The sequence below is a fragment of the Labeo rohita genome, chromosome 2, assembly GCF_022985175.1.
Source record: "Labeo rohita strain BAU-BD-2019 chromosome 2, IGBB_LRoh.1.0, whole genome shotgun sequence".
Lineage (NCBI taxonomy): Eukaryota > Metazoa > Chordata > Actinopteri > Cypriniformes > Cyprinidae > Labeo > Labeo rohita.
Window position 1 is genome coordinate 27,808,724 of NC_066870.1, and position 16,631 is coordinate 27,825,354.

General features: G+C 34.5%; 1 protein-coding gene across 1 annotated transcript in view; it reads left to right on the forward strand.

Moving 5' to 3' along the window:
• carmil3 (capping protein regulator and myosin 1 linker 3) overlaps positions 1-16,631 on the forward strand; it is an 80,519-nt gene that overhangs the window by 24,204 nt on the left and 39,684 nt on the right. The window contains exons 6-15 of the mRNA XM_051136702.1: positions 161-255; positions 2,886-2,956; positions 3,104-3,177; positions 6,714-6,789; positions 9,843-9,931; positions 10,167-10,261; positions 10,957-11,043; positions 14,337-14,446; positions 15,304-15,381; positions 15,641-15,717. Coding sequence (XP_050992659.1) covers positions 161-255; positions 2,886-2,956; positions 3,104-3,177; positions 6,714-6,789; positions 9,843-9,931; positions 10,167-10,261; positions 10,957-11,043; positions 14,337-14,446; positions 15,304-15,381; positions 15,641-15,717 — 852 coding nt within the window. The remainder of the gene's footprint in view (positions 1-160; positions 256-2,885; positions 2,957-3,103; positions 3,178-6,713; positions 6,790-9,842; positions 9,932-10,166; positions 10,262-10,956; positions 11,044-14,336; positions 14,447-15,303; positions 15,382-15,640; positions 15,718-16,631) is intronic.

Sequence of the window (16,631 nt, forward strand, 5' to 3'; positions counted from 1 at the left end):
GTGCAATGCATAATAGCGTTCTTTTTCTGTCTCTGTGTTCAACTCTCTCGCTCTCTTTCCTGTTTCAGCTCTTTGGCCAGGTGTTCACATGCTGGGTCAGAATAACTGAGATTCTGATGCATTGTGAATCCCCCTCTCTCCCCTCCCTCTTCTTTTTCAGCCCCTCCATCTTTCACGCAGATGGAGATGTTACTGACGGAAATCGGAAATTTTCTCCAAGCTCTGAGAGTTCGGTGGAGACGCAAAGGGCATGTGGTGAGAGGAATATAGTATATATAGTTCATGCATCCACACAGTCTCATACATATTTTTATCATGCACCAGATATTAATCTCTGTAATCTCTTTTGGTCCCCTCACACCACTGCTGTCGACTTATAGATGTTTTGAATGCACACACTTAATTTATGCCGTCAACTTGGTTTGGTGCGCTTTGCTATTCATGACAAGTTATATAACAATATTTGTTTTGCCACAGCAGTTGCAGACAGTGAAGGACACAATAAAAACACTGTGCCAAATACATAAATTAAGAAAACAACAAAAAGAATAATACAAAAGATCAAGGAAGAATGATAAAAGTAAAATAAAATCATAATACCAGCCAGTGATAGTGAGTATAAGAAAGACTATGCAAATTACAAATGCCCTTCATATGGTGACAGGTAAAGATGCAGTGTGTTAATACACCGTAGTCCTTGAGATTGACTTGTCATATGCTTAAAGATCAAAAACTAAACAGTCTTGTTTTGCAGTCTTCATGCCATAGGAAAACACTTTAAACCTGTTTTTGTTTTTGGAAGACGACTCATGAATTCCTGGCAGGTATTATTAAAATAGGTGCCATATTGTCTCTGTAAATCAGGGGTCACCAAACTTCCTGGAGGGCCGGTGTCCTGCAGAGTTTACCTCAGCTTTTCTTAACACACCTGCCTGGAAGTTTCAAGTATACCTAGTAAGACCTTGATCAGCTGGTTCAGGTGTGTTTGATTGGGGTTGGAGCTAAACTCTGCAGGGACACCGGCCCTCCAGGACCGGGTCTGGTGAGCCCTGCTGTAAATGGTCAAAAGAATCTGTTCTGGAGATGTTGTTCATGTATTTATGTCGAGACGGCAGACGCTAATATCACCGCAAGTATCACGCTTGCTTCAGTACGAGAAGTAATCAAAACAGCGTGTCTGCGCCATTTATTAACACAGAGACACGCAGAATTCATATTTAAATAGTTGTTTTGTGGCTTAATATTTGTAATGACCTACTTTTGATTAATTCATCCAAATTTTGACAAATTCCGTGATATTCCGCATTATACTGTAAATTCCATTTTTATGACTAGATTCCACGATTCTGTCCACGTTTTCTGCATTGCGGATATCATAGGGTCCTACAGCTGTTCAAAGAAAAATAATTCACCGACATATTTGACAGTACTGCTGTTTATCAGTTAAGTTTAATGAAAAAATCCTCATACATGGTCCAAAACCATTCTAAACAAATATCTTGGTGGGTTTTGATGTGAGAAGACAATAGTGGATGAACTTTTTCACTGGTGGAAGTATGGATTATGGACTGGAATTTTGGCCAGACGTTGAAACGCCCTTTCTGATGGATTTGTTATTACAAACACACAACTTTTCACTTAACAGGATGTTAATTGATGGACCAGAGTCGTGTTGAACATTTGTGGATTATTGTTATGTTTTTGTCGGCTGTTTGGACATTCTGACGGCACCCATTCATTGTAAAAGGATCGATTGGTGAGCAAGTGATGTAATGTTAAATTGCTCCAAATTAGTTCAGATGAAGAAACAAACTCTTGGATGGCCTGAGGGTGACCAAATTGTCAGGAAATTTTAATTTTTGGGAGTTTATTTATTAGTATTTCAAAGAATCCAGAAATCAACTTATAATGTCACATTAAAGGGGTCATCGGATGCAAAGTTCACTTTTACATTTTGTTTGAACATTAATGTGTGTTGGCAGTGTATGTACACATATACCCTATAATGATAAAAATTCCATGCAGTGGTTTTTAATTAATGTGTAAAAATAATATCTACCCTTTTTCAAATCGAGCCATTCGCAGATTCCTGTCGTTGTGGTGTAACACCCACAGAGGCCGCTCCCACCATAGTTGATTGACATGAGCGTCTTACCTCAGACCAGTCAGACCCCTCAACATTTCGACCTTCATTGTTTTGATGCCAGAGCAGGGATTTAAGTTAGACAAGAATATCTCCGATTGAGGTGTTGTGTTGCTGGATGTGATTATGAGCATAGTAGTCGCCATTTACTCCCGACATCTGAGCCGCTAAAGATGCAGTAGATTACGTTTGTTTGTGAATGGAATGCGCCTCCAGATCTACATATATCTATGTTCGCGCAAATCGTTTTTGATCCAGCTTCACTTACTTAGAAGTGAGTGTAAGGTTTTTTTTTATGAATCTTTTCGCCTTTCCTAATAACGTGCTAGTTAGCAAGTTAAATGTGGCTGAAGTAAACAGGCTCGTCACTCCACAGAGAGAAGAGAGGGCCGGGGCGAGCAGAGCTCATTAACATTCAAAGCAACCTCGACCAGAACAGGATGATTTTTGCAGAGCTGTTTTTTGCAAGTTAAAAAAGGTGTTATTTACATTACCATTGAGAAAGACCCTAAAGAATCATATCAACTTGTGGAAAATGGGAATCCAATGACCCCTTTAAAAATATGAAAAAAGGGTTTAGCTAACTCAAGGACACTGAACTGTACAAGAAAAATACATCTTGAAGAAGAGAGTTCTTTAAGTGCTTTAAAAATCATTGAAAAACCTTTATGTGTATGAACGTAGGTAGGACAGTTTTTCATTGTTAGGCACATTATCTCTCTCTCTCTTTCTTTCATTTCAGGGGGCTTTTCTGAGACATATGCAGCTCTGTGCGATTACAATGGCATTACCTGTAAAGAGGAAGTACAGTGGGTAAGAGCTTCCTATTGATCACAAAAATATCTTCAGCAAGAGAAGAGGCCATTTTCTGCAAGTGTCACTACTTTTATTGCACTCTAAATATATTTTCGTCCTCTTTTTGAGTCTCTCTCTGTCTTTCTCTCTCTTTTGCTCTTTCAGGATGTGGATACCATCTATCATTCACAGGACAACAGAGAGTTTAACCTGTTGGACTTCAGTCACCTGGAAAGCGGGTAGACACAAATTTACATCACATCTTAATATTCATGTTCTGTATCTGCAACCTCTAATTGCTAGCCTTCACTTCCATAGCTATCTCTACATCCCACAGATTGGTGGTTTAAATGCTTCTTCATTTTGGATGGATTAATCTAATCATAACTCTTTGCTTCGTTAATTGCTTCATATTTACAGGGATTTCAATGATAACTGACACAGGCAATCTGATGTGAGCCACTGCTTTGAAATGTGTGCTCAAATGCCACAGTAATAATGCATTTCGCCTCTTTCCTGTGGCGTCCCTGCTGACTTCCTGCCCGGTTTGAGTCATGCTGTGTCTTTTTACATCCGTCCAATGGGTGTCGGGTTCCTTAACTGATTCCAGATCAGATTCTGTATTTTCTGCTGATGTTGGTCCGTGTTTGAAGTCTGAAGGCTGGTTCTCAACTCTCTTCCTGTTGAAACAGGATTACATGTATATATATGACCTGTGAAAATTGACGTCAGCTCTGCATGCTCATCTACACGACCCTGCTGCCTTTAACACATAAAAAAGGAAATGCACTTAAAATTTATACTCTGACTCTGAGAAATGATATGGTTCATTGAGCACTTTGCTCAAGGGCAGTTCCGGTTATCTGCAGAAAAAGGATTTTTTTTTTTTTCAGCAGTCACATGATAAAACTCTAATGGGAGTGCGGCCACTTAAAGATCATTTTTGAATTTTGAAAAGAGCTTTTGCCTGACAAGACAAAGTGCTTGTCATTTCAGATATACAGTTTTGAGTGGTTTTATTGAGTGTCTTTCAAACGATCTGTGTAATTTAGCAAAGGCTTTGGAGTTCCATCATTGACCACATTTATATTCATCTGATTGGAATTTTCCTACAATTCGAATGCATCATGTAAACATTATTTATATATTTATAAATTCATACAGATTAATACAGTACATTGTGCCCTTCTCTTTAGAATATATATATAGAGAGAGACAGTTAAAGTTTACATAGACCTTGCAGAATCTGCAAAATGTTAATTATTTTACCAGAATAAGAGATGATACAAAATGCATGTTATTTTCTATTTAGTACTGACCTGAATAAGATATTTCACATAAAAGATGTTTACATATAGCCACAAGAGAAAATAATAGTTGAACTTATAAAAATGACCCTGTTCAAAAGTTTACATACACTTGATTCTTAATCCTGTTTTGTTCCCTGAATGATCCACAGCTGTGTGTGTGTGTGTGTGTGTGTGTGTGTGTGTGTGTTTAAGTGATGGTTGTTCATGAGTCCCTTGTTTGTCCCTTGAATGTCCCTACTTCCTGTCAGATATTATTAAAATAAGTGTCATATTGTCTCTGTAAATGGTCAAAAGAATCTGACTGTGGTCCTTGTGTGTTATCCAATCAAAAACATCTACATCAAAAACATTTGATTTTTTTCTGTTTAAATTTTTCTGGATTCCATTTTGTTCCGTTTTAATTTTTCTTGACTCCTTTTTAATGGTTAAATTATTATTTTTTTTTAATCAAAAAGCATGTCTGATTAATTAAAATCATAAAACGTAAACAATTTAACATCAGTTTATAGTTGTTCATGAGTCCCTTGTTTGTCCTGAACAGTTAAACTGCCCACAGCTCTTCAGAAAAATCCTTCAGGTCCCACAAATTCTTTGTTTTTTCAGCATTTTTGTGTATTTGAACCCTTTCCAACACTGACTATGATTTTGAGATCCATCTTTGCACACAAATGAGGGACTCATATGCAACTATTATAGAAGGTTCAAACACTCAGTGATGCTCCAGAAAGAAACACAATGCATTAAGATCCTGGGGGTGAAAACTTTTAAAAGATCATGAGATCAAAAATTTAAAGATCATGATAAATTAAACTTATTTTGTCTTCTGGGAAACATTTAAGTATCTTCTGTGGCTTCTGAAGGGCAGTACTAAATGAAAAAATATGATATCCACGAAAAATAAGAAAAATGTACACATCTTCATTCTGTTCAAAAGTTTTCACCCCTGGCTTTTAATGCATCGTTTTTTTTTTTCTGAAGCATCAGTAAGCGTTTGAACCTTCTGTAATAGTTGCATATGAGTCCCTCAGTTGTCCTGAATGTGAAAAGATGGATCTCAAAATCGTACAGTCATTGTTGGAAAGGGTTTAAATACACAAAAATGTTGGAAAACCAAAGAATTTGTGGGACCTGAAGGATTTTTGTGAAGAACAGCAGGAAGTTTAACTGTTCAGGACAAACAAGGGACTCATGAACAACTATCACTAAACAAACAAACAAAAAAGAAAGAGCAAAGTATTAAGAATTAAGGGGATGTAAACTTTTGAACTGGGTAATTTTTATGAATTTAGCTAGTATTTTCTCTTGTGGAGTACTAAATAAACAATAACATGTATTTTGTATGATCCCTTTTATTTTGGTAAAGTAAAATTTTTAATGATTCTGAAAGGGGGATGCAAACTTATGACCTGTACTGTAGCAGGTTTTGCTGGTACACCAACTACAATGTACCAAAAACCAGCGTGACCACATTAAACTGGCATTACCAGCTGGTAGCTGATTTGTTGGTTGCGGTTCCAGGATATTCTACCTGCTTGTGCCAGCTAATGACCATCTTGGATTAGCTAATGATAGATACCAGCAGCCATATTCCATATGCCATCTTCAGTTGGATTTTTCAACAGAGGAGAAGATGATGAGAAGATGATTCATGTGAGTGTGGTCACTGGGATGATTCTATAAAGGAAAGGTTGTATTGCCTTTTGAGTTAAACATCAAGTATTTGCAAAAGAAGAACATCTTAGACAGTAAATCAACAAATAAGCCTTGATACTGCACAGCAGTTGAACTGATGTTCTTTTGTTTTTCACTGTTTCACCAATGGGCACACTTAGACTACTGTCTAGCTGCTGCATCTGTCTTGAGGATGTTATGTCATTGATTTTTAAGCGCTTGTTCCATTAGAACATCTAGATGGAGAAAGATGAGCGGGTGAGGCAGAGAAACTCTCATTTAGAAGGAGAGAACAGCTGAGTACACACTGCCTACAGCCTCACTATAGCATCCAAACAGAGAAATGACGAAGCTGCAAATGAGAACACAGCCATCAACCGTACCCCACAGGAGGAACCCTTTTGCATTTCTTTCCCTCTCCTTCTTTTCATCTGTTCTCCATCTGAGTGCAGTAAGGCCCACTTTGGCTATAGGTAAAAAGGTTTTAGGCTCAGGGCCAACGTTAAAAGCTGTATCATAGACACATTGCACTGAGTAATTCACTGACCTGGCATCAGTTTTCCCATCGATCCACACTGTCCCCTTCCCTTCCTCTCCTGGCTTTCCTCTCGGGAAGCATTTATTGCTGAATCTATCATTTTTCTTGAATAATAACATCTCTATTTTAGTCTTGAGGAAAGCTTGCAAACTTATGAGGGCTTGCATGAGAAAAGTGAGAACGCCTCTGGTTACTGCAGCACTTCAGTGAGAGGATTTGTTTTGATTTTTCTCTCCTTTGTCTCTTTTTGTCACAGGGACCTTGCGGTGATTGTGGCGGCCATGGCGTATAACTCATGGTTCACCAAACTTTATTGCAAAGACTTGCGCATTGTAAATATCTTTTTATGACCTTCTCAATCTCCTCTGTGTCAGAGTTCTGTTTTGTTTTTCTGTTTTTGTTTGTTTCCCTTGCAAAATAGGACTGTACGTAGTACTGTGTATTACCAAGGCTGTATCTACATGCTGTTTTGGAAAATATTTTGATGGTTATACACTACCAGTCAAAAGTTTTTGAACTGTAAGATTTTTGATGTTTTTAAAGAAGTCTCTTCTGCTCACCAAGCCTGCATTTGATCCAAAGTACAGCAAAAACAGTACAATTTTGAAATATTTTAAAAATAATGTTTTCTATTTGATTGTATTTTAAAATGGGATTTATTCCTGTGATTTCAAGGCTGTATTTTTACCACACATAATCCTCAAATGCTGCTCAAAAAACATTTAGTATTATTATTATGTTGAAAACAGCTGAGCAGAATTTTTTCAGATTTCTTTGATGAATAGAAAGTTAGAATAGAACAGCATTTATCTGAAATAGAAATCTTTTGTAACATTATTTAAAGCATCTTTGCTAAATAAAAGTATTAATGTCTACACATTCATTTCAGTACATTTTAACATATATTCAAATAGAAAACAGTTATTTTAAACAGTAAAAATATTTCAAAATGCTACTGTTTTTGTTGTACTTTGGATCAAATAAATGCAGGCTTGGTGAGCAGAAAAACTTTTGACTGGTAGTGAATGATCGTACCACTTTAATACTTTGGTTAATGAATATGGATATTCATTCAGTACTGTAGTACATTACCAGTAAAAAGTTTGGAATAATAATGATTGTTTTTAAAAGGAGTCTCTTATGCTCACCAAGGCTGCTTTTATTTGATGAATAATACAGCAAAAACTTCAATATTGTGAAATATTATTACATGTTGTCAAGAAACATCTCTCGTTATTATCAGTGTTTTGTGGTTATTCATTTATTTTCAGAAACCATGATACACTAACATCCCAAAATTTGGATTTTAAAAAAAACAAAAACAAAAAAACAGGATGAATTAATACTTTTATTCATCAAGGATACATTGAATTGATCAAAAGTGAGAGTAAAGACATTTAGAATGTTAGAAAAAAAACTGTTTCAAATAAATGCTGTTCTTTTGAATGTATGAGTTTGCACAAAAATATTGAACAGCAAATATTTCAACATTGATAATATTATGAATCATTATTAATAACTGAGCACCAATAATAAGTAGGGATGTAACAATAACAAAATCTCACGATACAATAATATTGCGATATGAAGTCCACAATTCAATATTTATTGCGATATTTAAAAATAAATAAATAAATAAAATTTCGCACATTTTAAAGTTAAAGGAGTTAAAGTCCACTTCCAGAACAACAATTTACAAATAATTTACTCACCCCCTTGTCATCCAAGATGTTCACGTCTTTCTGTCTTCAGTCGTAAAGAAATGAAGGTTTAACAGGAAAGCATTTAAGGATTTCAGGATTTTTCTCCATATAAAGGACTTCAATGGTACCCCATTTTGGAAATTCCAAAATGCAGTTTAAATGCAGCTTCAAAAGGCTCTAAAAGCTCTGGGATGCACGTTCACATCTTGGATGACAAGGGGGTGAGTAATTTATTTGTAAATTGTTGCTCTGTAAGTGGACTTCTCCTTTAAATTCTTCTATGCACTTAAATATTAAGAGCTCCAACCCATGTTGTTAACTAAGAAAACTTTAGTCAGAAATTTGTAATATACTGTCTCAGTCTAAATTACATTCACACTGGTGTTTTAGGAAGCCAAACAAATTAGAATATAATAATAATAACAAAAACAACAATGGTAATAATAGCCATATATTGTAAAACAATTGCACTGCAAAATAAATATTTCATAGGTATATTATTTTTGCTTTACACTACAGTAGGGAAATTAGAGTACTAATTTTTCCTAATTTCTACACTTGAGAAAGATATTTTAAATTTGGACTGCAGTAACGTTACCCATTTAAACCGCTCACTGTCAGCAATTCATACTTTTAAGCTTTTATTTTGACGGAAACATCAGTAGAGCTTTTATTTTGATGAAAGCTGCAGCAGCTTTAGCAGTGTTGCCAAGTCTGCGGTTTTCACGCAAAATTGGGCTACTTTAACATTGTTGCCACGGGTTGTTTTTCATGTCCACGGGTTAAAGCGACCCCAATAACTTTATATTTAGCCCCTGGAATGCGACCTGTACCAGGGGAACCACTCCAAAAAACTTGTATTTTACCGCCCGGAACGCGATTTTTACTAGGGGACCACCCTTGAAACGCATTTGGGCTAGTTTAAGCGTGAGCTTTAGTGAAAACAGGCTTACAAAAAGGCGCCCCAGTACAAATCTAGTGAAATGCTGTAATAATAACTGTTGGCCATTGCGTACCAAAAACACAACTTTTTCACTTTGCAATGTCGCAGTGACCGTCATTTGTCACTGCCTCGCTCCTCAAAGATTAATGAGTGTGTAAGTCAGATGACACAAAGCTGCCGACGTTATCTACATTAAAAACAGATGGGCGCTATTTGAATGGGTTCCTATGGAGACCGGAACAGAAGAGCATCCAATCGGAAGTTAGAATTCGTAATGGCGACGCTCATCGTTTACTCAGGAAAAAGGTCCGTACTTTTTGCCTGAAAGACCTATCGTTTTCATATCATCATGTGACCACAATAATATCGAGACCGATTTGCTATCGCGATACCACAATATTGATAATATCGTTACATCCCTAAAAATGAGTCATTACAGCTGAGCACCAAATCAGCATATTAGAATGATTTCTGAAGGATCATGTGACACTGGAGTAATGGTTGCTGAAAACGCAATTTTGCCGTTAATAAAAGGATTTTTAAACATTTTAAAATGAAATCGTAATAACATTTCACAGTAGTACTGTTTTTACTGTAATTTTGATTAAGTAGTGTATATGTAAAAATAGTTGTTCCTGTCTGAAATCTGTGTCAGTATGCATGAGATTATGACAAATCTTCCTAAAGAATTGAATCTAGCGCTTTTCTCTTTTTCTCACTCGTTCTTTCTCACATCCAGAGTTCAGAGGTCGTAGAACAGATTCTGCACACAGTCAGTAAATCCAGCAGTCTGGAGGAGCTCACGCTGGAAAACGTGGGCCTTAAAGCGTGAGTTATAAATCTTTCTATTGCTCTCTTTCTGTTATTCATCACTCTGACCACTTTACTCTCTCTCTCTTCATCTAAAAGTTCGTTTCTTGTTCTGTCACTGTCATTTTTCCCTTTATGCCGTTCCCAGTCGTATTCCCCTGCCACATCTTTGCCTCCGTATTTCATCTGTGTCCCAGAGTGCAGTACTTTGTATTGCGGTTCCGTTTCTACTCACTTTCTTTCTGTCATTTAGAGATTTCCCACAGAAAATGGCCACTGCCCTGTCAGAAAACCCAGCATCAGTCATACACTCCATTAACTTGGCCCACAATACACTGGACAACCAAGGTACATGCATCAAAGTCTTTCTTTTTCTACTATACCTCTCTCTCTCTCTCTTTCTCTCTCTCTCTCTGTCTGTTTACCTGCCTTTGTCTGTTTTTACACTTTCTGTATCAGCATGTGCATCTGCTATTTCTGTCTCTGAGTGGGTGTTTTTTGTTCCTTCTTGTCTCTGCTTTGCTGACTTATTGTGTTGTATCTGTTGCTGATTTAAAAATGGGTTCTTTTGGGTGTGTGCATGCTAGGCTTTTTCTAATGTGTGTGTAATTTTGTACTGTACAATATTTAGGGGAGCAGGTAATAGTAACACTACCAGCTTAACTACATGTCTTAATAACATGACAATAAAAACACATTCAAGTTGCCCAGTATAGTCCATGATGGCTGTCTTATTTATTTATACATTTATACATTCACACTTCCCCTTTTGAGCAGCTATAGTATAAATAGCTGCTTTTTGTCAGTAGCTTGTGTCAGAGCAGCTTCGCAAGCACTTGTACGTCCTCTATATGCATCAGTGTCAGACTGCCATCATGCCTGACACATGTCATTTCCTATCAGATCACATCACAAGTGTGCATGTGTGAACGCAACTACTGTACAACAATGTCAGTGTTTGCCTGGAGGTGCATGATAATATACTGTGTGTAAATTGGTCAGTGACTGATCTAACGTGTTTGTAAATGTATATTTCCTTACAGGGGTGTCTAACCTTATCCAGCAGGTGTGTCGGCTCAGTAAAGGCTTGCGTCTACTTAACCTCTCCAAGACGTCGCTCTCTTCAAAGGGTGTGTGCAGAAGCTATGTGTCCCTAGAGGTTTAGCGCCCTCTGCTGGTTATGTCTATAACAACTATCCCATAATTACCATTCACATAGAAGCCTGTGAAGTTCATGTGAGATCATGTGTCCAATTAGCTTGTTCCTTGCTGGTACATGGCATAGCTTCATTTTAAATATTTAATTTATATATAAATTACATATAAATATTTTATATATGAATTATTTATATATAAATTAAAATATGTATGTATTAAAAAGAGTATAATTACATTTATAATAAATAAATGTATTTATTAATGTTTATTATGTTTTATGGAGGGCTCAAACACTGTGAGTTTTGTGTGCTCAGAATAGTGTTGTTAAAAATATACACTAATGTTTTAAATATTTACTTTTATTTAATTATATGAATTTATAACAATATGTGACGCTGGTCCACAAAACCAGTCTTAAGTCGCTGGGGTATATTTGTAGCAATAGCCAAAAATACATTGTATGGGTCAAAATTATTGATTTTTCTTTTGTGCCAAAAATCATTAGGAAATTAAGTAAAGATCATGTTCCATTAAGATATTTTGTAAAATCCCTACCGTAAATATATCGAAACTTAATTTTTGATTAGTAATATGCATTTTTAGGAGCTTAATTTGGACAACTCTATTGGTGATTTTCTCAGTGTTTTGATTTTTTTGCACCCTCAGATTCCATATACTGAAATAGTTGTATCTCAGTCAAATATATATATATAAAGTATTCCACATAATTAGAACAAATATTAATGTTCATTTGTTATAAATAATATAAAATATTAATATTAAGTATTCACATATATCAAAAATCTAAAGCTATATACACACATAGTTTTGTATTTTTTATACTTTTATACTATTAATTTTTATATTTATTTATATTATTATATTTGTTAAATATATATATTTATTGAGAGCTCTATCTTGTGTGCTCATGATAATCTGTTAAAATATAAACTACCATTCTAGCAATGTTTAGATTTTAAATATTTAATTAATTATATTAATATATGACAATTTAACAAAGAATTTTTGTAGTTACAGTTAAACAAATTCATATATAATATATAATACACATATAAAATTATATGTATATGTAATATTAAACAAATATAAATTTCATGTTATATATAAAGTAATATAAATTATGAAAACAAATATTAATGTTAATTTGCTTTATATAAAGTAATAACAGAATATTAAAAAATATATATATAGTAAAAGCAAACTGTATAAACAAACATTAATATTAAACAAATATTCATATATAACATAAGTCTAAAACTACATACACATAGTTTTGTATTTTTATGCTTAATATTATACTTATTAACATTATTATATTTTTATTGAGGACTCAAATTCAAAGAATCTCAAAAATTGTGTTTGTGTGCTCAGAATAACTTAAAATATTATTGTTTTAAGTTACTGTTAAAATATTTTTACGTTTAGTTATTATATAACAATGAATATTGTAGCTACAATTAAACAAATGTATATAAAATATATAATGCACATAAGTTGTAGACGTAATACTAAACAAATATTAATATATATATATATATATATAATATAAAAAAAATATATATATATATAAATAATATAAAAATATATATATATATATATATATTAAATCAAATATTGCTATATAATAAAAACAAACAGTACAAAAAAATAAAACATTAATATTAAACAAATGATGCATATGTAATATAAACCTAAAACATGTATATAGTTTTGTATTTTTTATAGTGATTATTAATTATTATACTTATTACTATTATTATATTTTTATTGAGGGCTCTATCACAAAGGTTGTGTTTGTGTGCTCAGAATAACTAAACTAAAATATGAACATTATTTGTAATTTTTCTCCGTTAATTTCATGCCCCTGGACTTAATGCAAAAAAAAAAAGAAGAAAAAAAAACTATAATTTGTCAAACTGCAGTCTACCACACAAGCAGGCCATAGCAGATCCATCTAGCTTACCCTGTTACACAATCCCTGTAAAACATTTCAGGCTATAAAATAATGATTCTCACTCCACTGATCTAGAATCAGCTACCTGTTCTTTCTTAAATCAGCAAGATTATCGATGGATTAGTTGCATCTGACTTTAAAGCTTCAGAGTCATGACCAAAGAGCCAGTCTTCTCTCGAAGAGCCCAGACTCAATTACCAGCATCCTTGGCTGCTTCCAGGGTCTGCTAAATCTCTGGTTTTCTCTTTCAATCAATACAGTTCTAAACCGAGTGGATAGATGGATAGCCTTCTAACACGCTCCATGAATCAACATCCACGCGAAACAGCGCCCATCGTTAATCTTTGTTTTTAGTCTGATTTGTGACAACTTCATTGCAGAAGTTTTAACTTTGAATACAGAACTTAGATGAACTCGTGCCATCAGAGAATACAACTCATTTCAAATCGAGATGTTTCATTTTGGCATCTGCCACATCCGGTTGGGATTTATAGTGAACTTTGAAGTAAAATCAGCATTCTATCAGCAGTAAAAACAGAATTTACACATCAAAAAATGAACTACAGCTACCATAAAAGCAAAACCGACGAATACTGGATCATGAAAGGTTGCAGCGGTTAACATTTTGATGAGTAAATTCCTCCTTTTAGAGAGCGCAATGGGATGTTTTTCTTACTCCCTGGTGAGAAAGCGTACTGGCTGAGTTCACTGGCAAGCTTCCACCTAACTGAGCTAGTTGAGCTCTCTTTTTGTCTCATGCTCCAAAAGGCAATCACTAGCATTTTCTTCATGTATTTAGAAACAAAATGAAAATCCACTCTGCTTACAGAGCATCGTGTGTATGTTGTTGTGGTTTAGTGGTTTAGAGTCCAAAAGTCTGAGGCCACATTGAAAATCTGGGATTCCAAATCTAATTTAAACCCGGAAATACAATGAAAATATTTTGTTTACATTGTTTTTTTTTTTTTACAAAAAGTGTATTTTGTGACGTTGATCAAACTCCTTTGCACAAACAATCAGATTTTAACCTGCATTAATGCTCAAGATTACATGCTTTATGATGCTCAAGTCATTGTGAGGTTTTAAACAAACTTGTGCAGGTCATGAACGCGAAAGGACAACATACCATGTGCTGCAAATATCAAAGACATTCTGATTTTTCTCCACTATCACTCAAGTCACTATGCAGCGTTAATTTGTAATGGAAAAAATGTGTTTTATTTAAAACATGCAAAATAGAAGCTGTGTGATTTCCTGTGTGATTCAGCGATTCTTTGTCTTTCTTCCCAGGTGTCACGTCTCTTTCTCAGGCCCTGTGCTCCAGTGATGACTACTCCAACTCTCTTCTTCATCTGGACCTGAGTAAGAACCCAGGGATTCTGTCTGGAGAAGACGCAACGGTTAGAACTTGTTTATCTCACTTCTAGTATAATCAATCTAGTTATGTCTCAGCTAGTTACAAACTACTCATAAATTAGAAATGCAGGATATTTTTTATTTAGTACTGACCTAAAAAAAGATATTTCACATAAAATATGTTTACATATAGTCCACAAGAAAATAATTTATAAAAATGACCCTGTTCAAAAGTTTACAAACGCTTGATTCTTAATACTGTGTTGTTACCTGAATGATCCACAGCTGTTTTTTTTTGTTTGTTTGTTTTTTTTTTTGTTTAATGATAGTTGTTCATGAGTCCCTTGTTTGTCCTGAACAGTTAAACTTCCTGCTGTTCTTTAGAAAAATCCTTCAGGTCCCACAAAGTCTTTGGTTTTTCAGCATTTTTGTATATTTGAACCTTTTCCAATAATGACTGTATGATTTTGAGATCCATCTTTTCATACTAAGGACAACAGAGGGACTCATTTGCAACTACTACAGAAGGTTCGAAAGCTCATTGATGCTTCAGAAGGAAACATGATGCATTAGGAGTCGGGGGTGAAAACTTTTGAACAGAATGGAGATGTGTACATTTTTCTTATTTTGCCTAAATATCATATTTTTTTCATTTAGTACTGCCCTTCAGAAGCTACAGAAGATGCTTACAAACTAAGTTGAATTTACCCAAATCTTTTCACCCCCTGGCATACATATATTTTAGATGAGTATGATAATAGTATTGGGACCATGAGGTAGCTTCTCACAAAGTTTTGGGGAGTTTTTACTGTCTTTGTGAGGTCCAGCATACGGATGCTGAAAATAACACGATCCACACATACACACTGCTATTAACAGCCTCAGTACTTCCTCATTGTAGAATCTGTACCTGTTCCTGGCACAGCCGAACTGCCTGGTGCATTTGGACCTGTCAGGCACTGACTGTACCGTAGACTCTGTGAGTTGACAGCGTGTCACATCTTTCTGAATTTGTTATTGCCAAACTGCTTTTTACCCGCCATGATTTATGTCATTGCACCCGGGAATGCGAGACAACGATTTGTCTCTGATTTCCTATTGATATTTCTGTCACATTTAATGGTCCTAAATTGCAGAATTATACTAATGTTCTTCATTCTTTTTCTGCCACTCTCCTTCCCTCACTCTCTATTTTTTCCTCTCTGTGTTTTCTACATCCTCTTTCCATTTCCTCACAGTTATTTGGAGCACTGCTGCGGGGCTGCTGTGCCGATCTCTCCTACTTGAACCTGTCCAAAAACTCCTTCTCTCACAGGTGAGCTAAACTGCCTCCCACGAGCTCTCGCATGATAATCTGTCACGTCTGAGTCAGCCTCACAGGTGAGCTAAACTTGCCTCCTTCAACCACGCACATCATCACGAAACAGTTTGACTCATCTCAGTCAGTTCCTCAGGAAGCACTTTTCTACTGCTTTTAAATGAGTTTAAGGGTAAAAAGTACAATCCTGCTGGAAAGTACTACTGTATGTAAAAATGAATCTATACCAGTTTAAGGGGCCCATGGTTTTTGAACAAAAAAAAATCAATATTTTATCTTGTTTTTCAGTAAAAAAATCAAACTATTATTAAAACAAGACATTACATGAGTTGCAGGTTTATTTCTGAATATATTATTTTCAGATAATACTGTTTGTCTTGTTATTAAGTTTAGACTTCCTATGGAAAATGCTAATAATTTCTTAATAAATCAAAAATAAATCAAGAAAAAACTATTTGCTAATGTTTTGGTTCACAAGAAACTATATTGTGTTTTATTGTTTTATTTTATTTATATATTATTTGAGTTTAGTTTAGTTAACTAAACCTAAAAACTATAAAAACATTTTTGTCACTTGAAAAAATGAAATAAAATAAAAAATCAGAAACATTAAACTAATTTTATTTTAGTATGTTGTCAATATTTCTAATTTTCATTTAGTTTAACTTTAACTTAAATAACTAAAACTGAAATAAAAAACAACTAACTATGCAAAATATTAAAGAAAAAAACAAAAACTAATAAAAATGATAAACACACAACAAAATTAATTAAATTACCTAAATTAAAATAAAAACAGAAAAAAATAAATATATATATATATATATATAATTTTTTTTTTAATATTAATAAAAACTATAATAATATCTCAGTGATACTATAATAACACTGTGCAGAACAAGATAGCTGGT